This window comes from Phragmites australis, chromosome 4 (genome assembly GCF_958298935.1).
Source record: "Phragmites australis chromosome 4, lpPhrAust1.1, whole genome shotgun sequence".
NCBI lineage: Eukaryota > Viridiplantae > Streptophyta > Magnoliopsida > Poales > Poaceae > Phragmites > Phragmites australis.
This window is the reverse complement of record NC_084924.1, coordinates 5913184-5939298: the sequence shown is the minus strand read 5'-3', so window position 1 is coordinate 5939298 and position 26115 is coordinate 5913184. Positions and strand designations below refer to the sequence as shown.

The 26115-nt window shown below is 42.0% G+C and overlaps 2 protein-coding genes and 1 pseudogene across 2 annotated transcripts; all 3 read left to right on the top strand.

The window, feature by feature from the left end:
- The first annotated feature begins 3537 nt into the window (after nucleotides 1-3537).
- LOC133915422 (uncharacterized) lies at nucleotides 3538-7936 on the top strand. The gene is made up of 6 exons (XM_062358570.1): nucleotides 3538-3839; nucleotides 4107-4488; nucleotides 4603-4799; nucleotides 5494-5635; nucleotides 6424-6577; nucleotides 7493-7936. The coding sequence occupies exons 1-6, from the start codon at nucleotides 3772-3774 to the stop codon at nucleotides 7522-7524; spliced, it is 975 nt and encodes a 324-aa protein (XP_062214554.1). The 5' UTR covers nucleotides 3538-3771; the 3' UTR covers nucleotides 7525-7936.
- Nucleotides 7937-8725: 789 nt separating this feature from the next.
- LOC133915423 (cleavage stimulation factor subunit 50-like) lies at nucleotides 8726-12504 on the top strand (annotated as a pseudogene).
- Nucleotides 12505-16352: 3848 nt separating this feature from the next.
- LOC133915421 (serine/threonine-protein kinase 1-like) lies at nucleotides 16353-24805 on the top strand. Its single transcript, XM_062358569.1, has 18 exons — nucleotides 16353-17414; nucleotides 17517-17605; nucleotides 17791-17898; nucleotides 18028-18135; nucleotides 18312-18402; nucleotides 18488-18540; nucleotides 19422-19484; nucleotides 19960-20004; nucleotides 20111-20146; nucleotides 20380-20435; nucleotides 21946-22027; nucleotides 22131-22247; nucleotides 22344-22449; nucleotides 23239-23389; nucleotides 23496-23733; nucleotides 23876-24076; nucleotides 24170-24255; nucleotides 24352-24805. Exons 1-18 carry the CDS (start codon nucleotides 16565-16567, stop codon nucleotides 24449-24451), a joined length of 2580 nt encoding a protein of 859 aa, XP_062214553.1. The 5' UTR covers nucleotides 16353-16564; the 3' UTR covers nucleotides 24452-24805.
- Nucleotides 24806-26115: the final 1310 nt, after the last annotated feature.

Here is a 26115-nt window from a genome sequence, read left to right as displayed (position 1 = left end):
GGACTTGACTTTTCTTCACCGGACTTAGTTGGGCATCATACTAGGAGGCTGAGAGCAGCGAGCAGTCAAGTGACTATGTGACCCTCTGTTTGAACATGCAAAGATTGGCAATTACTTTAAAAGGGAGCCTAGCATTTAGTACAAGACCACTAGACTTGGAGGTAAATCTCGTAGAAAAATTCCGGCAGGAAAGGTGGTTGAAGGGTCTCGGTATGATTCGCTCCTCCGCTTAGAACGATTGGAGGCTGTGTATATCGCATGGTTAAAGTTGTACAACCTCTGCAGAGTGTAAACCTATTCGAATAGCCGTGTCCACAGTCATAGATATGTGAAGGCATGGTCGTGCTCGAATAGACTCCGGGTGCGTGTGTCTTGACGAGTGAGTGCCTGGATTAGATATCCGTGTGATGAGGTTGCTGGCTAAATCCACCAGGATTTGAGTGGTACTAGAGGTACACTAGATGTGATGAAAGGTACTACGGAGTGAGGTGTAGCCCCTCCCAGGACCGAGAAAACCTCAGATATAGCTTGTTACCTAGTTTTGAACTATTTAAACTGTTTTAAAGTCAATCATAGATGATACAATTGGATACCTACATAAACTACTTTACGCTTAAAACTAAACCATAAAGCCCTATCTTTGAAACACCCTTTTATGCATCTATCAAACACCTTGAAGTAGAATAGTGCTTGCTGAGTACCTTCCATACTCACTCTTGCTATCATTCAGATGAGGAAGCCGATGCTGACTTCGCCGGAGGGGAAGGCAAGGATGAAGAGTAGTCTTAGAAGTCATGTCCGCACCCTAAGATGCTTGTGGCTTGGGTTTTTGCTTTCCGCTATGTTCGTTAGTCTGTTGGCCAGGTTTCTAGGTTTGTAATATACAATATGGTTCGTAAACCTTTTGTACTCTGAACCATAATACTTATGTATGAAGTTTGACTGTGATATTACTACTGTTATATTGTATGTATCAGCTACTTAATTTAGGGACTGATACAGGAAGTACAAGAGATCCCGAGTTTGCGGTCTTACACATGCAGTCAAACAAGTACGAGCACATAGATCAGACAAAAACAAGTATGAATGTCAAAGAGCTCAAGAATTGTCAAGAATCACCCACAACCTACTAACGATCAAGAAGATTGAAGACAAAGTCACATATGGAGACAAAGTAACTAAAGGTATGAGTCAATTGTGTTTTATGGACTAACACATGTGCTTTGTGTTTAAGAGTGAGTTGAGTTAGATTCTATATAAAAACATGAGTTAAATTAAGATATTCAATATGTCAAGTTGAAAGAGCAAGGTCAAGATACGTTTAGGGGATAACTTATATACTTGATAATTGTGGTTCATACTTCGGCGGTGAACCATATGAAGATGATGTAAAATAAGAAGTCTTTCATGTTTAGTGCATGGAAAGCTATCAAGAGAGCTTCATTGAGCTTCCGAAGATCGAGTGATGATCAAAATGACAAAGTGAAGAGACTGAAGATGTAGAATACAAAGTGATTGTCTATGGTAAGACGATGAAGGGCAAGTTATGCTCGGCTCGATAACCATTCATGGTGAACCGCAAGCAAAGAGCTTGGCATCGAAGGACAAATGTGATGATGAAGGGTGAGCGAAGGCTTTGTGCTAATGGATCGTGCAAACCCAATGGAAGCTATGGGTGATTTGCATCAATCATATGAAGAACGTAAGAAGACATTTAGTGAAGAGCAAAGATTGAACTTCATATGTTGCATGACATCAAGTGGCTTGAAGATATAGAATAGGTTAAACTTCATGAGTTGATGAACATCAATCCAAATCTAAAGTGGATATTGCTCAAAGCAAAGGTATAAATGATATGAGACTAACATGCTCAATGAGTCTTGATCAAATGAATAGTCCCAATGACGAACTGACTTTGAGGTTGGTGCCCCTCAAGGTGAAGAAAGAAGATAGCATGAGAGTGTTACTTTTATTATATTTTTTCTATTTGAATTTGAGTATAGGAATACCATACTGTTAATAGCTTTGTTGATGTCTCGGTGCTGAAACATGACCTATCTCGGTGCTAACTTGAGAGAAACTTATCACTACACATATATCAGGTGGTCTTGGATCATGATTTCAGTTGGGATAGGAAGCTCTCTGAATAAGCTTTCCGTTGGGTCTAAGATCACCGAAATCGAACATCGTAGTAAAAAGTTATTGCCATTTTAACTAAGCAAACCCGAAAGTTCTAGGTTGGCTGAATGTTTCGGGTGAATTCGGAAGTTCCAGATTCTTTGTGGTCAGTTCAGAGGTTCTAAATTTGATCCGGACATGGATCCTCGGGTATGTCTAACTTGAGTAATCCAGAAGTTCCGGATAAATCTTAAAGTTTCGGATTTTACTGACTATTGGGCATAATAGCTAGTATTTTAGGGTTGGGTATATATAGCTCCCTCACTCCTCCTTTGAGAGCTGCTATTGTTCCCCACGAATATACTTAAAGCTATTTGAGCTCTCCCCTCTCCAATTTAGTGTGACATTTGAGAAGAGAAGTGAGTTGGGTTGAGAGATTGAAGGATTAAGTGCAGGTGAGTTAAACTCCATCTTTGAGCACTTTAGTTCATAACAAGCGAATCTTTAATTGTGTTTGTTACTCTTGGAGATCAAGGTTCCCTAGACGACTAGGAGTTGTCGACGAGTATCCAATCTTGTGGTATGCCATGGGAAGTTTGTGAAAACCTTAATTTTGTCTCCACAAAAGAAGAAATCAAGAGTAAACCCAAGGGATACATTGGTATTGCTTTGGTGAGGATTTGAGTTGAAAGAGACCTGACTCCTATAGGAGCTCCTCAACGGAGATGTAGAAATCTTGATGGAGTGGTCCAAACTTCAAGAAATAAATCAATATGTCTCCTCTCTTGGTTTGATTTTTCTTGAGCTCTTTGACCTTCATGATCAGTTGGATAACGGCGGCATGTTAAAATAAAAATAAAAATACATGGTTTTATTACTCTTAAAATTCAAAACACTATATAAATAGTCATTAAAAACTCTAAAAAAATTATAGTATAGAGGATACTATCCTATAGCTCTTACAAAATTTTCAGCTGAAAAGGTTACTTGTATAATGAGAAACAAAATTGCTAAATTTAGAGATGCTAAAATTCGTATGTACTCGATTGAAATTTGTCCTTTTTTTTTCCTTCTGGTACAAGTAACTTTTTGAGCTGGTTTTTTTTAAGAGCTTCATGATATCATCCTCTGCACCATAATTTTTCAGATTTTTTTCATGATCATTTATATAATATTTTAAATTTTGAGAATAACGGACAACTATAGTCTTAGATATACAATTTTCAAAACGGACCCTTACTTTTACAATTTTACGATTTAAGAAATATAAAAATAAGAAAGCTCCAAAACCACACGGCCACTTGGGCCATTCGCTGTAAACTAGCGAACGGGCTTTTCAGCCAAGCCCAACAGCTCCTACGCACTCCTTTTCCTTTGGGCCCAAGAAACAAGAACCCCCATCCCGGACACCATTGACGCCCTCCCCCAAAACCGAGGAAGCGAGGAACACCTGCTCGCTCGCCTCTCTTCTTTGGTGAGTAGTTGTTGACAAAAAGAGCACGAAAGCGGAAAAGGGTAAAGGGGAAGGAAGCCAGAGCAGCCAGCCCGCCATTCTTGCCGAGTCCACGCCTCCGGCCGCGGCGGCGCCCCTTCGGTTCTCGCCTCGGGAGTCTCGGATTGGAGGGGAGGAGGAGGAGGAGGGTTTGGGTGGCCATGGATACGACTACCAGGGCCGCCAAGATCCCGCCGCTCCACCGCCAGACGGAGATCAACTGGGACAAGTAATCAACTGCCGCGTCTTGATTCTTTCGGTTTCCTTTTCTTGCCGATTTCCCCCTCTTGCTCGCATTCCTGGAAATCCAGTTCGATCGTTGAACTGTATCCCGCGTGCTATTCGGGATTGGCGTTAGGATTAGGAATTGTGGTTTGGGAACTTGGCATGGTTGTTCTTGTTCCTGGATGGGGCACAATAATTGATTCTGGCTTCTTGGTAGAAGGTTTTTCTGATTCTTGTGCTGTTCTCAAATCGCGGTGCCGAAATGTTGCAGCCTTGACAAGACCAAGCTCTACGTGGTGGGCGCCGGCATGTTCAGCGGCGTCACCGTGGCGCTGTACCCTGTCTCAGTGGTCAAGACCCGGATGCAGGTCGCCTCGGGGGACGCCGTGAGGAGGAACGCGCTGGCCACCATCAAGAACATCCTTAAGGTGGACGGCGTGCCGGGGCTCTACCGGGGATTTGCGACCGTTATCACCGGGGCTGTCCCAACTAGGATTATCTTCCTCACGGCGCTCGAGACGACCAAGGCGGCCTCCCTCAAGCTTGTTGAGCCGCTTAAGCTGTTGGAGCCGGTGCAGGCCGCAGTTGCCAATGGCCTTGCCGGTCTGTCAGCATCTACGTGCTCGCAGGCTGTGTTTGTGCCCATTGATGTGGTATGCCTGTTGTTTTCCCTTTACATGATGTTGTATGCCTATTAACATAGAACAATGTTACTGTTATTACACTAGAATACTGCATTTATTGTGTTGTGTATTGGAATGCTTCAGATAAGCCAGAAATTGATGGTTCAAGGATATTCTGGCCATGCCAGATACAAAGGTGGAATAGATGTTGCTCGAAAGATCATAAAGGCTGATGGGGTAAGGGGCCTATACAGAGGATTTGGACTGTCTGTTATGACGTACGCACCATCTAGCGCTGTGTGGTGGGCGAGTTATGGATCAAGCCAGCGCATAATTTGGAGGTTAGCTATAATCTGATTGGATCATCACTATATTCCTCTCAGTCTTTTGCATGCTATTATGTTTAATTGCATGTTTTGCTACAGCAACCTAAGAGAAAAAGGCCAGTAGTACATTTATGCATAATGATAATCTGAACTGGTATTTTTATCCATCCACAACCTTTTCAAACCGCGCCTCTTGACGCCCAAACTTCAGGTATCTATTATTTGTTTTCCAACGCTCGCTCTGTTATGTTGCTATATCTTTTTAGCGATGCATGTGCTGGCGCTGCACTGAAGTGGCTATAATTATTATGGCTTTTAATTAACATTTGCTCTATAGGTAGAAATAGTCACCATGATCAGTTGGATAACTGACTAAAAGTAGATTGTTTGGTGAAATCTGAATAGATAGAGTACTTCCATGGTTCCATATGCTGGCAGCTTAGAAGGCTTAATGACCAACCTGAAGCAATTTGATGAAGAAATTACAATAATCCACAATATGTTCTGCACTCTGCACAACTTGATGGAAACAGCATCTGTTAGTATCCTGATGTTTTTAAGAGAGAGTATGTAAGTACTGGAATCAGTACCTTTTGGGAGTTTATTTCTTTGTGGTAACATTGATGGGTCAATATATTATATTTCTTATCATGCTAAATTAGGTAGTTGAAACAATTCGCTGTTCTGCTCTTTTTACACGTCTGAACAGTGCCCTTGACCATTGGTATGATAAAGAAGATGCTCCTAGCCAGTTGAAAATAGTTGGTGTTCAAGCGACAGGGGGAGTTATTGCTGGCGCAGTGACTTCTTGTGTTACAACTCCCATAGATACAATCAAGACCAGGCTGCAGGTGCTGTTGGACATTCTATTTACTGCTTATTCTGCCTAACTGGGTTGATTTATGTACTTTTTTTGTCAGGCCTACCCTTGTGACTACTGCTTCTTGAGTTTTACATTTATGCTTTTTGTTTCTATAACTTGATTCCATAATCAATACAATGCCACTGGGTTTAGGAGCATGGTGATTGTCTTGGAAGTATATTTGATGTCAGTCTTGAGGACTTAAATGATTTTTATACTGGTATAGTATCCAATGCCGTTTCATTGAGGTGCTAGTCTGGAATGCTGTCTATATTAAGCATGATCTACTTCTATGTTCACAGCTGGTTATTTGAAAGGCAAACCTGCTGACCTACTAGGATCACTTTTTCATAAATCTGTTATAAGATTGAAGCAGAAACTTTCATTGGGAAAACTTGATTTATTGGTGACTTCACTGTATATAATGAGTAACAAAAATTTATCAATTTCATAGTGACCTAAGAGTATGTCAGGGATATGGTATGCATTTTAACTCACAGTTTTCCAAATATCACATGTTGCATTTGTAGTGATAATGCAACTAGTAAAGTTTAAAGTTTCCACTTTCTAGAACCATATGTTTTGACCATTGTGTTCAATCCCTTTCTCTTCCATCTATTCATAAATTGTACTTGTTGAGTTTGTTTCTAAAAATGCCTTTTGCAGCAGATTGTTGCCGTATTTTGCAATTATGCTATTTTGTGATCTTTGTTGTACATTGTGTGAGTAAACCTTATTTCTAGTTGACTTTATCAAATTTTATTTCTTGTCATTTAGGTTATGGACAGTCAAAATAAGCCAAAAGCCAGTGAAGTAGTTAAAAGATTGATTGCTGAAGATGGATGGAAAGGTCTCTACAGAGGATTAGGTCCAAGATTTTTCAGCTCATCAGCTTGGGGTACCTCAATGATAGTATGCTATGAATACCTAAGTATGTTTATCTCCCCTTGTCAAATATATACTAGTATATGTTCAGCTGATCTCCTGGTTTCCAAATCACTGTACCCACTACCTAATGATATTCACAAGCATATGTAGTGTCATATATTACTACAGCTCATGCAAATTAATTTTAGGTACATGAGGAGTTCTCATTTAGAATTTAGGATATTGGTATCATTCTGGTCAATTTGCATCGTCAGTCCATTGCTCTTGTAAGTTGTGCCATAATCCCATGTGCAACAAAAATCTTCACTAAAATTGCAGCTGCGGAACTTTTTTTGCTTTTGCCCTACAAGGCTGTTACCTTACATGAAGCTTGCTTGGATTAATGCCAAAGAATGCACATTATTCCTATAGATTGGCTGCATAGTTCACCATTGGCACATGCAAACATCAAATGTTATAAGGTGCCATGTTTTTGCTTTGTGTGTGCACCAATCTGGTCCATCTGTGGGATATAACCACTGCAAAAGAAACCAAATAGTCCTTTTTATGAAACATGTCATTAATGTATCATGAATAAAACCACTGAGTATGGTTTCTTATTTCTACTGAATGGATGTGACATTTTTGTGTTTAGTGTGTAATTCCATGTGTAAGTAAATATCTATTTCATATAAGCAAAGTTGTTTGTAATTTTGTACTAAAAGTTAAAAGAAATACAAGGTGTGCTACTGCCCTTTAGACTTCCAGATGACAACATACAACTAATTTGACACGTGTCAAAATAGTTGTAGGTTTTTTAAATGAGCATTAGAAGTTGTAGTTTTCTGCAATATGTGTCAAAATAGTTGTAGGTTTTTGAATTTTACTCTACATTTAATTTTTTAATTTTTTGACCTGGTCTGAAACTAGTTTGTTTTTCTAACTGTATTTTACTTCTGTTTTTTTTTTCTTTCACTAGAGCGCCTGTGTACTAAAGTTGAAGAGGTCTGACTTCTGAGTCGGCTTAAACCTAAATGCAATTTCTACATTGCTGGAAGTTTTGTAGTAGCAAAAGCAAATTAATGCTGTACACCGACAACAGTGACACCCACCCGAAGCTCCAGTTCTTGCTGACATAGGTGAACAAATGGATGCTTGATGGTGTGAAAGACTTCATTCGATGCTAGATTTTTTTGCAGAGGTCCTTATTATTTCCCTCATGTTGAATATGGATTAGGAAGATTATTTCAGATGGACATATAAACTAGAAATCAGATGTACTCACTTTTCATTCTTTTAAACGTCAAGGTTTGTTATATCGAGGCTGGATGATTGGGACCAGTTGTAATGACATGGAGCAATGATTCCAACAATGCTCGTTTTGAATATTGTCTTCTTCAATATACGTGCAGCTGTTATGGTATTTTTTATTTGTCCTTGGAATGCTAAAATGTGCAAAACATTGCTGCTCCCATGTTCACTTATGGAATGGATGTTAGTGGACTGTAGCAACCGTTTCTGACAGACAATAATCATCCATGGAGGCTATATTATTTGATCCTTCGTGTTCATTTGCTGTTATAACATTATTTGGGTGTGCTTGGGACTGAGCGCTTGCTCGGTTGGTAGGATGCCAGCGGAGCAACATGTGTCTGGACTCGAATCCAAATGCCAACCTCCTCCCTTGCTCAGTTGGTAGAGATTGCCGTCGAGCAGCACACCTGTCCGGGTTCGAACCTATTCTTTTAAGTGAACGCCAAAACACCTGGCATTTTTTTTTTAAAAAAAAATCGTTTTGGTGTGCTCGACATTGTGTTTCGTTGGCTGGTTAAACTTGTACACTCATTTTTTGGATTCTTTTTGGACGTGATACAATTTTCACCTCTGGTATGTCCATGGCTTGCCATCCATTACTGGTGGGGGGAATGGGTTCGCGAACGAGGAACTAATTATCTGAAAAAGAAGGTTTTAGCGAAATACGAGTTTACATGACGAATATAAGCGTTGTGTAATTTATTCATGTTTGTGCTGAAAACTCTCAATTTTGAACTGGGATATGCCACAACAAAGATTGCCGTTTTCCTGAATACGTAAGACGACACCGTACTCCATGTCTTAGTTGTGGCATGGGGCCCACATGTAAGCGACATGTGTGATAGCATTTCATGAAATTTGACTCGAACAAAAGAGCTTCCTAGTCTTCACCCTTCAGCTTCAGTCCAGTCAGAACGAATCCGCCGCGCAGGATTGGTTCGGCCTCCGGAGGGAGAGCGAATCGAAGCGACGGAGCAATGGACGAGGCGGTGCAGGAGGCGAAGCTGCTGCGGCAGGTGAACGCCCTCATCGTGGCGCACCTCCGCGGCCACAACCTCGCGCAGGCCGCCTCCGCCGTCGCCACCATGACCCCCCTCTCCGCCGCCGACTCCGCCCCCGCCAACCACCTCCTCCGCCTCGTCGCCAAGGTTCCCACACTCTCACCTTCCTCCTGCCTAGGATTTGCTCTGCCCCGGCCTAAACTCTCGCTGTTGGTTCGCAGGGCCTCGCGGCCGAGCGGGGAGGAGGAACCGCTTCCGCGTTCGACTCCGCCGGCGTCGGGTACGGCGGGCTGGTGCCCCCTCTCGTCTCCAGTACCGTGAATTTCAGGTAATCCCCAACTCTGCGTGCCCATTGCGTTGCCTGTTGATTGTGTGTTTGTGTGGCTTTGGCGGTGAGTGAAGTGGTGACCCCAGTGCTGTGTAGTATGCAGGATGTCAGGGGCTCGCCCAAGAGCTTCCCCAAACACGAGGCGAGGCACGTCTCTGACCATAAGGTGCGTACGGTTATAGTTTTTCCTTGCTGATGCACCGTGTGAAACTACTTTTGTATCAATTTCCTCCTGTTCGTCTGAACATTTGCTACTATTGTTTGCACACGTCGCGTTTGCCTCCTTAAAGGATATAGCTTCTGTTTTAGTAGATAGAATTGCGGGGGGGTCAGTTGGCAATCGGTTTTAACCTATAGCTACTTCATTGGCTTACTCTCATGTATTATGTAGAATGTTGCCCGGTGTGCGAAATTTAGTCCTGATCTGAAGTATTTTGCAACTGGGAGTGCAGACACATCTATTAAGTTCTTTGAGGTGAGCTTTTAATTGCCAGTCCGAGTGCTTGGTGGGCTTCTGCTAAGTTGTACCTGCAAATCACTATTGCTCTTTCTCTTGCAGGTTGCTAAAATTAAGCAGACGATTGCAGGGGATTCCAAAGATGGCCCTGCCCAGCCTGTGATCCGCACATTTTATGATCATATGCAGGTGAACATGTTTACAGTTCAAGGCCTTAAAATTCTTTTCACTACTTTGACAAGATTGCTTCTTGTTAGTACTCCTGCAGTTAATAGTTAAAAATTTGCTCAGCCAGCTGTGTGCAACATTGACAGGGTAGTTAATTTTGTAACTGTAACAAGTTCATGTGATTTATTTGTCACTAATTGTTTCTTTACTTTGCATGGCTCGAATCTTTACCTTACCACACCCTCTGTCAGCTGGTAAACATGTTTGATTTCGTGCAGCCCATCAACAATCTGGATTTTCACTCTGAGAGCCCAATACTGATAGCAGCTGCAAAAGACAATACAATAAAGTATGCTTATCCTTGACTTTACCCTCCTTGCTGTTAGATTGTCTATTTGAGGCGCTCATACTGGGATTGAGCATTGATTTTAAATTATTTAGGTTTCTGTGGTATTAATTGATATATTTGATATTCCCTTGGACCTGAAATTTTCCCAACAGATTCTTTGACTTCTCAAAAACCAATGCAAGGAAAGCGTTCAGAGTTATTCAGGTAGTAAATTGTAGTAATCCAATCTATCCATATATCATGTAAAATGTTGTGTTCATTGCATCTAGCCAGGCTCATTTGTCAATACTTGGATAGGATACTCATAACATTAGATCTGTATGTTTTCATCCTTGTGGGGATTACCTTTTAGCAGGTACACTCCTTTCATCAAATTTAATGTTACCTGTAATTCTGCTGTTATGCACTTTTTCTTGGTTTCTGACATCAATTTGGTTTGGGCTCAACTTTTCTTTGTCCTGTAGTCTAATGGATCTCTGGATTAATGTTTGATCATTTTAAATCGGGCAACAGGTTATGCATTTTGAGATAAGAGCATGACATGTGAAGTCACCATCTTCTTCATGATTATAAAATCATAACTGGTTGGCATATTTTTAATTATTATCCAGTAAAACAATTTAATTGTTTTCACCAAAACAATCTGATATTCTGGCTCAAGGATTTGAATTTTGTTCCTGGATCAAGCAGTTTCTACCTCCTAGGCATTTGAAAAATACTGCAAGTATATCTTATGAGTTTTCATCGTTCCTATAGTTGAACATGTTCATTTAAATCAGTTTTTGCGAAAATTAAGTTTAATTTGTAAACCATGCAAATTCTGGAAGCAACTGATGCTGATAAAAATGTTTGCAGGGACTGATCACCCAGTTGCTCATCTGTATGATATAAACACTTTCACATGTTACTTATCATCAAATCCACTTGATTCTAGTGCTTCCATTAACCAGGTAGTTTGTTTCCTTCTGATTCACAAGCATTAGGCTGCATTGGTTATTTTCTCATTAAAGATTTAGTTTTACTTTCCTATGCATACTTACCGGTGTTGGTGCCAAGTGCGCTACTCTTGTACCGGGAGCTTGTATGCGACAGCTTCTAAAGATGGTTCTCTGCGCATCTAGGATGGAGTATCTGCTGAATGTGTTGGCCTATTATTGGAGCACATGGATCTGCAGAAGCTATTAGCGCAATTTTCACCAAAGATGAGAGGTAAGCGAGCTGCCAGCATGTGTAAGATGCTCTTCTCTCAAGATAAGACTCAAGTCATTGTTTTGTTTGGAGAACAAAGAGAAAGGTATATGTTGTATGTTTGACTCAAGATAGTAACAACCTAAGCCCTGTTTGGAATGCAGGAAACTTGTATGAACTCTTGAGGATTTATACCATGTCCTGGAGAATTCCTGTGTTCCAGACAGGTCCTAACTGTTTGACCCCAAGAGTGACTAACAAGTCTTTATCCTTTGCCTGATGTTTCAGCATTAATTACCCTTGCCTATAACCTTTGAGAACTTCTACTTCCGAAATGCCTTGTGTTTATTTACAGTGTGAATGCACTTGCATATGATTGAACAAAAGAATCGGATGTAGTGCCTGAAGTACATTTTTTTGATAATGTTCCTGGATTTCATAAAATTGTACTGTAGCTTGGCTCTCTGTTATGAAGCCTACAATCTTCTTTCAGGTACATCCTGCCTTGTGGGAATGATTCTTCTGTGAAGTTATGGGAAGTTGGCACTGGACGACTTGTGAAGCAATATGCAGGAGCTGTTCGCAGACAATTCCGATGTCAGGTTGGTATTTTGTGTGCTTCTGTAAGATTATCCTTTTTCTGATTTAAATTATTCGTTTTTTCTATATATGTTCTTGTTGCCCCAAAAGCTCAGAAAATGTTGACTTTGATTCCAAATGAAAGATTACATTTTTTGGGACATCAGGGCTAAGGCTACCAGTATACCACTAACTTTGCTACGGTAATAACTGGTCTTCCTGTTTAGGCCGTCTTCAATGAAACTGAGGAGTTCGTGCTATCAGTTGATGAACAAAACAATGAGGTAAAATTCCAATTTGAGAATATTATTCCTTCAGGTTGTTGTCTGGGTTGCACTTACTGCTGAAAAGGTTGCAAGATTGCCCTCTGGAAATACCGGTGCTCCTAGGTGGCTGGACCACTCCCCAGTAGAGCCGTTGTTTGTTACTTGCGGAAACGATAGATCGATCAGATTATGGAAACAAACTGTGTAGACTCAACCATTCAAATCAAAAGTTTGTTGTAGCATTACTACTTCAGGAGAAATTCACTCATGTAACTGGATTAGTTGTATATGGGAGAAACTTGCACAAGTTAATACATTTATTTGCTTCGTAGCAAACTTTAGTGAGATTATTTTTGGCTCTGCGTGGCTGATGATACAGTTCTGAGCATAGTCACCAGAAATTTGGATTGATCGGGTCATGGAACGGGATCATAGGATGAGAGTCAACAATTGAGAAAAGTAGGGAACGAAGAGGGTATGAGGATCATATCCTCTTCGGGACAACAATTTGTAACGCGAGATGTAATCCCGATTCATCCGGGGTGATGACTCGGGTCGATGCCTCCACTTCTTATGGGCAACAAGACATATGGCATATACATCAAAAAAAGGAAAGGAAATAAAAATGGGCTATTAACTCATTTGACCCACTATCCAAGCCAAGCTCATGTAAACACCATACCCTGCCTATGCCCTAATCCCATCGATATATGCAGCCACCAATCACCTTTCCTACCATGCACTGTCACCTCCTCCTCCATGGGACATCCCACTCCTCTCCACCTGCCCACAATTGATCCAGGTATCTCCACATTGCTCCCCTAATCTCTGCGTTTGCGGTAGCCGAAGGCAAAGTGCTCTCCGGTGATGGCGGCGACGATGGAGGAGGACCCGCTCATCCCTTTGGTGCACATGTAAAACAACGCAGCCTTCGACCACGCCTCCTCCTCCACATGGCACACCCACACCGCCACTGCCGCAGCGAACGTCCGTGAGGGTGACAAGGAGAACCACCGCACGGGCTTGACGCCGAGGACGTCGACATAGAGATTGACCACATCGAGGTTCTGAAAAGACACTGATGTCGTATAGAGGGGGTGAATATGCGTTCCTACAAAATTAAAATTTCACAGCGGATTATACAGAATCCAGAACTTTCGGGTTTAACCCAGAACTTCCGGGTTCAGAGCTTTGCAGCGGATTATACAGAATCCGAAACTTTCGAGTTTAATCCGAAACTTCTGGGTTCAACTCAAAATCTAAACACGCTAGGTTCAACTAGTGCTCTAACACCCTAAACGAAGTGTGATGGATTGAAATCATAAGGTGATAGACACACATAACAATTCTAAGCAAGATATGCAAGAGGGTTCAAGAATTGATATCACAAATATAGATATAAGTATGCAATTCAATTCTATACAAGATATACAAAAGGAGATAGAACGAATTGCAAGCAAGCATATAGCAATTAAGCATAAAAGTAAATGAGACATGAAGACACTTGATTTGTTACCGAAGTTTGAACACCTCCATTTGAGGTTCCTATGTCTCCATTGAGGGGCTCGATCACACTTGAGTTAGGTCACTTTCAATATTTTTCCTCATCAAGCTCGGTCACACTTGAGTTTGGGTTTTTACTCTTGATTTCTTCCATTGCAGATGCGAAATCCAAGTCTTGACAAACTTCCCGCGGCACACCATAACCTTGGGTGCTCACCGGCGATGCCTAGTCAGCTAGGAGCTCCAAGCTCCAAGAGTAACAAACTCTCAAACTCACGTACGATCAACACCAAGTGCTCAAACACACGTAACCTATGCGGCAATCTGTGGGCTACCAAAGCACCACAACTCTCTCTTTCTCTACTCACTTAGCCACCAAGGCTTGATTATCACCAAATCTTGTTAGAAAGGGACAGGAAGCACTCAAAGGTGGAACACCAAGTTCAAAAAATCTCACACCACCAACACAAAGTCAACAAAGTAACCGCTTCCACGCTAGGAGGACAAGGGGTATTTATATCCCATTCTCAAAAACTAGTCCTTGGGCAACACAACCTCAGCAACCGAGAACCCTAACCCGGACTCCATCCGGAGGTTCCGGTGCAAGACACCAGAATCTGGAGGTTCCAGATCAATTTGGAACTTTCTGGTAAAACTAAAAAGCCCAAACCAAACACCCCTACCCGCAACTTATCTAGAGGTTTTAGCTACCTGGAACTTCCAGATCTTACCCAGAACTTTTGAGTTTAGCACAACTCACCCGCTGAAAAACGATGACAACTTTTGATCCTAAAATTCGGCTTCGGCGATTTTAGACTCTACGGAAAGCCTATTCAGTGGGTTGCCTGTCCCAATAGAAATTATGATCTCAAACATATAGGATCAAACTAAGAACACTACGAAACCCAATTCAAATACTTCTACTTTTTTGACACCGGACTCCTAAAACGAACTCTCAACATAAACCCATCACACACTAAGCACATGGTGAGCACTCGACACAACAATCGAGCAACATTTTGGGTAGTCTCTCTTGATAGTGCGACATACCTATAACCCGGTCTCCCACCAAACTTATTGAGACCAACAAAACTAAAAAATATATTCTAGTTATAACTTTGCATTGAGCAATCCCATCGGACTTGACAAACATATCATCCAAGTCACAATGCTTCTCCTGGCTCTTTAAAGTTTATCATCAACTCTTCACTTAAAGATGATGATGATGTTTATCCTTGCTTTCCTTCTTGATCTTCATGCGATTGATGCGAATCATCCATAGCTTCCCATGACATCGCATAGTCTATTGGCGCAAAGCCTTCATTCAACCTTTACTATCGCATAGTCTATTCGACACCAAACTATTTGTTTGCCTTTCACCACCAGATGGTCTATCGCACTCGAGTATTGTTTGTCCTTCATCGTCTTATCATAGAAAGCCACTTTATATCCGAGATCTTCACGCTCTTCACTTTGTTCACCACCGAGGCATGAATTGCAGGCATTCAAGCATATAAGTTGTCCACTAAGTATGTCTTGATATTGCTCTTCCAAATTGGCATATTGAATATCTTAATTCAACTCATACCTTCTTATATAACCTAACCCCAACTCACTCTCAAATACAAAGTACATAGGTTAGTCCATAAAAACTAATTGATAATTTTATACCCTGAGTTACTTAATCTTTACAAGCAACTTGATCTTCACTTTTGTTGTCAATCTCCGTGAGCTTATCCTTCTTCTTATGAGCATCACTGAGAGCTCAATGAGAATAATATTTTTTTTATCTTATGTCATTCTTCAATGAATTCATGCTTCATTTCTTATGCATCTTCTATAGAACAAGCTAATAATAATTCTCAACATAATTATTAGTCCATATGTATTGTCACCACTTGCCTAAGCATCACTTAGAACTTATTTATCTTGATGCATATCTCTTCTCCATGCATTACCTATGTAACAACATACTAATAATTCACTATAATATTGTTAGTTTATAGGTATTATCATTAATTACTAAAATAACATTTAAGGGTTAGATGCACTTTCAATTCCTCACTAGATCTCGTTCATCCTGCACCTCTCCTTCCTCATCCTTGTCCCTCTCCCCATTCCTCACTATATCTCGTTCCATGGGATGTGTCCCTGCGGCAATGGGATGATGACCCAATCAACAATGGGACAACGATCCTATTCGTTTTTGACCCACGAATTGGGATGATGTTTTGGGGTCATGGAACGTGGTTTCGACCCTGAACATTGTGATTATGGTTCTAAGTCCTTAACCTATTCTTATTGGTCAGCCCATTTTCAGTGATTTGTTGTTTGTTTTTTTCCATTATATGGTCTACAACATGTATGTTTCCTTAGAAAAATAATGATATGTCTGTTGCCATTGCGTGTGCTAAAGGAAATAATATTATTCTCACAGCGTTTTTATGGACGACCAACTCTAGATGATATGGTCCCTCTTCCCTTTGAATTTACACGATCATATTATGAATTTTATATATGCATTTTTTAATGCTATATTTTTTACTTTTTTAAATTATTATAGTCTAAATTAATTTTACGTATGTGAAACACATGCGTAGTTACTGGTGGTAGGAAATCCTCGCGTTTTGAACAAGGCCTGAAATGGAACAATTGAGAGGCGAAAAGAGGAGCTTTTTATGGCCCAGTATTTTTTTTAGGACAAGCTCTCCGTGGGCCTAGTAGGGAGGAGGAGATTAGCCGAATTTTCTATATCAAGTGGGCCTAAAATGAGATGGCCCATTCGAGCCCGACCCATATTGCCAGATTCGAGTGAACTGGCTCCAGCTAAACGAGTTTCCCCATTTGCCCTTTCCGACCTTCCCCGTCCTCCCAGGCTCCCACCTCGCGTGGCACGCCATGGCCTTCTCCCCGCGCTCGTCGTGGTCGCGCGCCAGGAAGCCCGACGTGTACTCCACCGTCGTTGTCCACAGCGATGACGACGACGACGCCCGCGGCCGAGGCCCCGCCCCGGGCGCGGAGGAAGACGACGACGAGGACCCCTCTTCACTGCCCCCGCTCCTCCAGCGCCTCCCCAAGGACTTCGGCGGCGTCTCCTTCGACGACGACGATGAACCCTACTCCTCCGACCCCGAAGACGCCTCCCTCTCCGCTACCGTCGTCGTCAAGCGCGGCGCCCCCGCGTCCACCTCGGCCTACTCCCGATCCCCGTTCCTGGATCTGCGGCGCTCCAGCCCCCGCGCCGCCGAGGGCGACCCGTACTCCACCTTCGTCGTCCACTCCACCGTGCGCTCGGGGGGAGCATCCTCCAGCCCGCTCGAGTCCGGCTCCGGCACCTTCATCCGCCGCTCAGGTGGCTCGTCCAGTCCCCGCGAGTCCCTCTCCGGCACATTCACCCGCCGTACGGGCAGCCCGTCGAGCCCCCGCGAGTCCGTCTCCGGCACATTCATCCAACGTACAGGCAGCCAGTCGAACCCCATCGAGTCGTTCTCCGGCACCTTCATTCGCCACACCAGCGGCGCCTCCAGTCCCCGTGAATCCGCCTCCAGCGGCGGCGGCGGCGGCTTTGGGTCCTCATTCTGGAGTCCAGCGGTGGAACAGTCGGAGGAGCACAGGCAACCAGCTCCTCTGATGCAGCAACAGCAGCAGCAGCAGCAGCATTCAAGGCGGAAGCCATCGGTGAGCTCTGTACCGGAGAGCGTTACCAAGGAAGACCCTTCCACCAAGTACGAGCTGCTCCATGAGCTCGGTGCGCCTCTTGTTTCGGCATTACTATTTCATATTTTTATATATTTATAAACCCTTGAAATTTTGAGCATTTGCATAATGCAAAATTCAACTGGGAATGCAGGTAAAGGTTCATATGGTGCAGTGTACAAAGCAAGGGATCTTAGGACGCAGGAGCTTGTGGCTGTCAAGATCATCTCCTTAACGGAAGGGGTTGGTTTTTGTTTATAATTTTTTTATTAAGATTGTACAGGCCACCATGGTCATATTTGGCTTGTTCTGTGAGCATTTAATCTGCATGGGTTTAAATTGTGAGAGAATCTCATAAATATGGATGCTGTCTGTTTCATGAGCCCTTGCATTTGTTCAAAGTCTAAGCCTCGATCTCTGGTTATCAGGAAGAAGGATACGAAGACATACGAGGAGAAATTGAGATGCTGCAGCAATGCAGCCATCCGAATGTTGTCCGCTACTTTGGAAGTTATCAAGGAGAGGATTACCTATGGGTATAATCGAATAACCTGATAATATCTATTTTATTAATATTACGAAATAGCTGCGCTATTCTATCATTGTGATGCTTGCTTACTTGTCATCTCATGAAACATACACTTGATGTGATTCTCTACTTGCAGATAATTATGGAGTACTGTGGTGGTGGAAGTGTTGCTGACTTGATGGGCATCACAGAGGAGCCTCTTGATGAATCCCAAATAGCTTACATATGTAGGGAAGCACTAAAGGTATTGTTCTTCTAACACATTTGCATGTAGAATCAAAATATTATACTAAATAATTACAAGCTTTGCTACTTATATTGACTGTACTTCATCACCAGTTTTGAAGAATATTTTAGGGCAAAGGTATATTTCAAATGTCTAAAGATATTTTACTTTTGCTTGCATATTTTCTTCTGTAGGGTCTTGATTACTTGCACTCAATTTTTAAAGTTCATAGAGACATAAAGGGTGGCAACATTCTTCTAACTGAGCAAGGCGAGGTGAAGTTGGGTAAGTATGGTTGTTTGCTGTTATGCTTTAATTTCAGTTCGTAGTGCTTGATATTGATGTGTCACCACAACGCTGTTTCAAACAGGCGATTTTGGTGTAGCTGCCCAGCTGACGAGAACCATGTCAAAGCGCAACACGGTATTCTTGACAATGTCTTTTTTGCTACTTTGTATCCAAAGTTCCATAACCTTATACATCAACGCAACAAAAAACTGTAGTGACAGATGGAACCTATTCATCACAGTTTACCATAAGAGCTCCCATCAGTGCTTGTGCATACTTATTTAGTATGATGGTACTTTGATGAAAACTCAGAAACAAGTTCATGTTGGAAAAAGATTACTCCAAACTATGTTTGTTGAGTTTTATGCAACTGCATTAGGTTCTGTAGGTAAAAAAATAAGAGGGGAAAATATCTATTAGCTATCTATTATGTGCTTTCTAATTCCTTGGCACATCTTCAAAGTCCATATCGGTTGAACCCAACTCAAGAGGATCCTGCACCAGTACTCTCCGCACTGCTCCTTCTTCCTTTCTTGTCGTGGCAGCCTCCTGTCCCCAAACAGCCCTATATGAGTCTCCTCTCCCCCTTTTTAAATCCTCCCCGCAGCCAACACTAAGCAATTCTTCTGTGCTTGATGACCGCAAGGCTCCATTTCTCTGCCTGCAGGCACGAATGTGCAGCCTGGCAAGGTGGGGGAGCTACGGGAGAAAGTAGGGGGTTACTGTGCCAGGAGCATATCCAGCCAACAATTCTGCACAATATCGCTCAGTACCATCGCAAATATCACCAGGTTGGGAAATACTGTCCAGTGTGTCACTGACATGTGCCCCCCAGCCCAACATGTCATCACTATGGATGGTACTTTCCAATTTATACCAATCTGCGATGGTACTGGGCTAATTTTCTTCTCTTCTTTGTTACTATGCTAGGGTTGTGGACTCCGTTTTTGCAAAGCATAAAATTTTTAGTGGCACACTAATTTCCTTAACTGGGTGCTTCATGTTTATGCTTTCAGTTCATTGGTACTCCACATTGGATGGCACCAGAGGTTATTCAAGAAAGTCGCTATGATGGGAAGGTATCATCTGGTCCTCTCTACAGTGTATAGCTATTAAATCGTACATTCTGGAAGTATTTATGTATTTTGACATTTTAGTCTAGGACTTAGTGGCTATAAAATTTATGGTGTCGGTTTCTCAGTGAGTATGAAATTTTATAGTTTTTTATTCCTTTCGGTGTAAAAATTCTTTACATATCGCAGAAGAAAGTTAAGCATGTAGCTGCATGGGCATAGAAGGTACTTAATGCATCTAGTATATAAATACTATAGAGACCCTGCCAAGTGCCAATACATGGATTTTTTTTCTTCTTTTCTTGATTGTTCCTGGAGTGACAAAAACTTATTAGTTATTACCTAATACTAAGCTTCCAAAACAACAAAGCTACTGTATTGATATATCAAGAAAATTGTTTGAGAGTTCTATTCTTTCTTCATTTTGTCTTACCAATCTAACAGACCCATGGTAACCATACATTCTTGCCTTGCGCCCCAGGTAGATGTTTGGGCACTAGGTGTTTCTGCAATTGAGATGGCAGAGGTAGACAATGTTCTTTGCTTCTTTCTTTTGTAACTGTACACTCCCTTATGTTTTTATTTCGTGCCGCGTCAATGCTTCCATATTTCTTTTGTGTCTTTTACTGTAGGGCATGCCGCCAAGATCCACTGTGCATCCAATGAGAGTAAGTACAATGCTTCTCAATGCGTGTTAGTATCTGCAGTTAATGCTGCTATAACAGAATAAAAGCTACTTTATCTTTGTGTACTGTACTTATTACCTCTTTACTTTCATTCCTGATGCATTTGCTTCTTTACGTTGTCCAGCTAAATATTTGGTATACCTATCAATTTGTTATGTCATATTCATTAGCTTGATGCACTGAGTAACTGTCTCTCTTTCCCTCCCTTATCTCAGGTCATCTTCATGATATCTAGTGAACCTGCACCAATGCTGGAGGATAAGGAGAAGTGGTTAGTGGCTTCTAATCATTATGCAACTGTTTGGCTTATTTGTATAATGGGATAGCCCGATCAAATATGATATTTTCCAATACCAGATTGTTAATTGCCTCAGGCATAGGACTTTTGACTTAATTTCTTTTGATCTGCAAAGAAAACTAAATAAATATAAACAACTGGTGAAATTAGAGGCACTTCCTTAGCTTTTAGGGCCACTTCCCAAAAAATCCATAAAAAAGAAAAAGTCAAAGAAATTTTCTCGTTAATCAAGAAAAAAAAAGATAAAGATCTGTGCTGCTTATTTTGGTGGGGCTAGATTATAACAATGTAAATTAATGGGATATCTTAGAGTTGTGTAAACAAATGCAATCGTATTCTCAAATCTAGCCTCGCAGTCGTGCGGATAGTTAACCTAGTTCTTCTGCCAATATCAGCTGAGATTAAATTTGTTTTGCGTAGAAATGTGTTTCATATTGTTATTGGGAAAAAATTGAAACAATGCTGCCAATTTATCGAGTTTTTCTGGTTTCCTGCCAGTTTTCAGTTAGTCCCTGGATGAGACGTGACTGTGCTTGTATCAGGGCACATTTGCTCTGTATAGCTGTACCAGACTGGTTACTGTGTTAACTGGCTATAGCACGCTTCTTATTGGCTACTAGTGCACTAAAGCTTGGTTGGATAGACAGGGCTTACATGAAACCCCTTCAGATTGGCAGAGAAACTAGTTCATTTTCCATCCGAAACGGAATGGACTGGACCTAATCCCCACTCACCCAAGTCCTTACCAGGATTAAAACCGAGGCTTAGTGTCTGCTAGTACTGTTTTCCCAGCATTTTACATCTTTTTGTGAGCCATATTGTAGCTTGAAGACACTATAGAAAGTGAAAAACCTCATGAACAGCAATATATGCTGCCTTTCTATTAATTGAGGAGTTCTTATGCTATCTCCTTTCTATTCTGGTGGTCTTCTACGATCGACTGAACTTTTTCGTTATGACCAACAGCAGTTGGGTCACCCGTCTTAAAATGCCCTCTTCAGCCTGAATTGTATGAGGTAGAAGCTCATCCTAGCTTGGGGCAAGTTCCAGCCAGTAAATATTGCAATGTTGTAATACAACCATGATGCAGTTCACTCATTAAGATCAGTCATGGACTCCTTTACTGAGTGTTTGGTTTGAAAAGTCGGCAAATTATATCCTTTGCTTTAAACTTTCATGGACTTTTGAACACCAGTTTCTTTGACAGATAATAGAACACCATATTTGGGACTCCTAACTTGTTTAGAGCATGGATAGATCTGTTCTAAAAGAGGGAGTTGCACAACTATAGGCTACTTAATTTGATTTTATCCTTTTGCTCAGTCACCAATACTTGTTCATACTGATCTACTAAGCTGTTTTCTTTACTCAAGAGGCATCAAAAGATTAAACACAAGACAACTCATCAAAGAAAAGATTAAACATAAGACAATGGAAGTTGTAAACATCAGTTGGCCTAAGTTCTTGTTATCCTACCCTTCAGGTCTCTCCTCTTCCATGATTTTATTGCCAAGTGTCTAACAAAAGATCCAAGACTTCGACCTGCTGCAAGTGAGATGCTGAAGGTACTTCATTCGTGCTCAGGGACAACTTTTGTGATGCATTTTCATGATTTTTTAGTTCTTTATTTACTTAATGATATAATTTTTAAAATGATTCCCTTTGCAGCACAAATTTATTGAAAAGTGTAATACTGGAGCTTCGAAAATGTTGGCTAAGATCAAGGAAGCGAAGAAGATCAGAGACACACTTGCTGTGCAAAACCAGCTGTCTGGCCCTGACAACGTATGCCACACTCTCTTTTATGCTTAATGTTACGTGCATTGGATTGGTTATTATGGTATTCCTTGGGCATTATAGCATTGACGTTTATATCTGCAGGGAATGCAAGATGCAACTGTTCAAATAAATGAAGACTATGGCGAAACTGTTCCTTCAAACTCTCAGCAACATATGAAACATGAAACGTATAATGATGGTCCGGCAGGTAACGATAACTGTTCAAGTCTAGTACACCTCTGCTGTCCTTTATATTGCCTATACATTCATTTGTTAAAGAGTAAAGTGCACCAGCGGTCCTTAAATTTGTCCCGTAGTGTCATTTAGGTCCCTAAACTCTTAAAATACAGATCTAGGTCCCCAAACTTGTGTAAATGTTCCACTCAAGGTCCAAATCGCCCTATTTTGCATTTACCTTCTTATGTGGCATGCTGCCGGTTGGATCTTGACCTCACGTTTATATTGATTAGGGTGATTTGGACCTCGAGTGGTGCATTTAAAAAAGTTTGGGGACCTAGATCAGCATTTTAAAAGTCTAGGGACCTGGATGATATCGCGGGATAAGTTCAAGGACCGCCAATATATGTTACTCTTTGTTAAGATAGTTAAGATTTGTTGTTGTCTCGGGAGTATTTCCTCCACATGTAGTCTTTCTTCAACTTTTCATTTTCACACTAGAGATGCTAATGATTTATTGTTAAATTGATACATGAGCCTTATAATTCCTTCTGAATCCGACCAATGCATGTAAGATCAAAATTGATTGTTCTTGTGAGTCTTCTATCGAGCGACTGTGATGTGAATTGATCACAATATTTTTTATGACCTGCTCATAATTCATGCAGCATCTATTTCAAATAGCTGTTTCTGGATATTTTTGGTGAGCATGGTATTCTGTTGTTTCTTGAATGGGATGCTTCTAAATATAGTTTTGTTTCATATGTTGTTATCTTGTGCTATTGCCCTTGAAACCACTGTTTAATTCTTTTCCTTATAGGTGATTTTGGTACCATGATAGTTCACACTGAAGATGGAGACGAAGTGGCAGAATCACCCATTTTCCCTAGAACAGAGTTCATACCAGGCCTTGGTAGCATCAAATCTTTCACACATGATCCAAAGAGGGCCGAACTTATTTCAAATTTTTGGTATGAGCAGCAGAAATTTATTTTATATATTTTCGTTCATAGAAAGCAGCACAACAAAAACTTTTTCTTTATCCCATCAGAAATCTTATGCATGATTTTTTGATAGGACGGAGAACACTGCTGATAGTGATGCCAATAAAGAACGGGATTTTGATGACCGTCCTGATATGCAGGAACCAAAAGCAATCCCATCTTCAACTGGAACAGTTAAAAGCCATAAGGGTGCAGAAGGGACTATGCCACGCCATGATAATCAAACTAGCTCTTTGTCACCAGGTTTTACCAACACAATGACTAAATTAAACAACAGTCCAAGTCGTAAAGCATTTTCGGTTCAGGATAAGGTATATGCTTCGTGGTCAGACATCAACATTTTTCTTATGTCCGAACCAGGCTAAAGTATTTGAGACTTTGCAATTGTATTTCTTCGTCCCCTTCGTGCTCCATGTCTAATTTGCCATTGTTCCGATGATTTTCCTTCTGTAGCTCTGGTCAATTTATGCTGCTGGCAACACTGTACCTATACCATTTCTTAAGGCGATTGACATTTCACCACTAGCTCTAGTATCAGAAAATGTAGCAGGAAATGGCCTGGATGGGTCAAGTACAGATGATGCCTTGGAGGCAGTTAGGGAGCTTTTCAGTGGTGATGGGCAGGCAAAGAAAGGACGCAAAGGGCAAAATGAAGTATGCTGCAGACTCTTTTCTTTAACGCTTGCAGAGTGGTACTGTTTAATGCTTGCAGAATGGTATTGACTCTGATACTGGATTCTGCATTAGGTCCCTCTTCCTCCTGGTGTGCACCACAGATTGACGACAAGCCCCACATTGATGAACCTGGCCCAAGCTCTAGCTTACCATAAGACGTGAGTTGTTTGAACTGCTCTGTTGTGCTAGAGTTTTTTTAACAATATGATTGAAGTGAATATGCTTATACCCATTTCGTTCTGTAAATATTTTAGGTGCTACGAGGACATGCCTCTACAAGATTCACAAGCGACACAAGAGCAGCAGACAATACAAAATCTTTGTGATACACTTCGCACCATACTGAGGTTGTAGATATGCATGAGTGAAGGCTCAGCTCAACCTTGAAGAAAACCAAAATGCTGCGCGGAGCCAAGGACGATTTTGGCTTTCGGTGGTGGACATTGATCCTGCTCGGCGTGGACATCCAGGATCAACAGCTAGCAGGCATGGCATGGTGCGGACCGTGGAGCAACGCTGATGACGCCTGTGATTAATCTGTATGGACGCCCGGTGACTGGAAGTTGGATGGACACAGGGAATTCTCTTCTGGAAAATGGAAATTTTTGTCACGTGTTAATAGCCTCTAGGTATTTAAGTAGTTGGTGTACGCAGAGACTGCATCCACGTTTTGCTAATCAAATTTTGCGGCATCAATGCCGATCTGTACTCTGGCTCTGTATTGTGACAGCCCTAATTTTTGCAAAATAATTTTTTCTCAAAAGAAAGAAATAAATAAAAGAAATACAAGAAAAGGAGGAAAGAAAAGGAATCAAAAGAAAAGAAAAAAAGAAACCCCTCCTTAATTTCTCTCTCCCTCAGCCCGGCCTCCCATCCCCTTTGGCTCGCTCCCGCACAGCATGCCTGGCCTAGCCCGCTCCTTGGCCTCCCTCCCTTTCTTGCTCGGCCTAGCCACCTAAATCAACCCACACTCCCTCTCCCTCTTGTGCCCCTAGCCTGCGCTCATGCCCTGCTACTGCATCGCTCCTTCGTGGTAGGGCCACCTGTTAGTCTTCTCTCCTTCCTCCGCTCCCCTCATTCCTTTCTTCTTCGCTGTGATCGAGTCTTCTCTCCTTCCTCCGCTCCCCTCCTTCCTTTCTTCTTCGCTGCGATCGAGTCGACCGTTGCGCCAAATCTATGCCGAAAAGAGGAAGGAGGCCACCTCGCGTCTGCATGTTTGGAAACCACAATCGAGGAAAAGGAAAGATGATCAATCGTCGACGAAATTGAAGCATGGGAGGAGGAAACCGCCTGCGGATTTCTCATTGGCTGGTGGACCCAAACTAACCTCGATTACGCGCCTCCGAGCTATAAAAGGACCCTCAGACCCCTTCATTTGCATCTGAGCCCTCCCTGAGTTTTCCCCTCGAAATCTAGAGCTCCAGTGGCGCCTAGGAGCTTCGTCGTCGAGCTTCAAGCGTCGCCGAACTGCCTCGCCGTCGCAAGCTCACTCTACCGCTTCCTGACGCCGACATGTGTGCCAAACGAGCTTGTCGACGTCCCTGCATCATCCTCCACCATTCACCGGAGCTCTTCGACCACTGTAGCGTCGTCCCCGCCTTCTCCAACGATCCTTCACCGCCTCGAGCCGTCGTTGAGTCGCTCCAAGCTGCCCTGACACCGACGTGTACCCCAAATGAACTCATCGTCACCCGAGGAAGCTCCTCTGCCACTCGCCGTCGAATTTCGAGGCCCGTGATGAGGTTCCACCCTTCTCCGATCGTGCGCCGCCGTCCGATCGCCGACCCAACGACTAGGATTAGATCCATCGTGTACCCCTTCGCCTTGCCCAGTCAGCGCACATAATCCACGTCAGCAGCCACGTCAACGTGTCACGCAAGCGTCTGTGTCCTACGTGGCATCCTAGTCAGCAAAACTAGCCCAATTAGCATCCTAGTTAGCATGCACAATAAACCCGTTTTTCAGTATAAAAATAATTCTCTTTTTTAGTAGGAAAATAATTCATAAATCTAAAAAAT

Bases quoted from the DNA above. Each gene is read 5' to 3' on its own strand.
- LOC133915422 (XM_062358570.1), top strand. From the start codon at position 3,772: ATGGATACGACTACCAGGGCCGCCAAGATCCCGCCGCTCCACCGCCAG. The intron at 4,800-5,493 runs GTTAGCTATAAT...ACGTCTGAACAG, and splicing joins AGCCAGCGCATAATTTGGAG to TGCCCTTGACCATTGGTATG. The intron at 6,578-7,492 runs GTATGTTTATCT...TTCTTTCACTAG, and splicing joins AGTATGCTATGAATACCTAA to AGCGCCTGTGTACTAAAGTT.
- LOC133915421 (XM_062358569.1), top strand. From the start codon at position 16,565: ATGGCCTTCTCCCCGCGCTCGTCGTGGTCGCGCGCCAGGAAGCCCGAC. The intron at 20,005-20,110 runs GTAGACAATGTT...CTTTTACTGTAG, and splicing joins CTGCAATTGAGATGGCAGAG to GGCATGCCGCCAAGATCCAC. The intron at 20,436-21,945 runs GTTAGTGGCTTC...CCTACCCTTCAG, and splicing joins CTGGAGGATAAGGAGAAGTG to GTCTCTCCTCTTCCATGATT.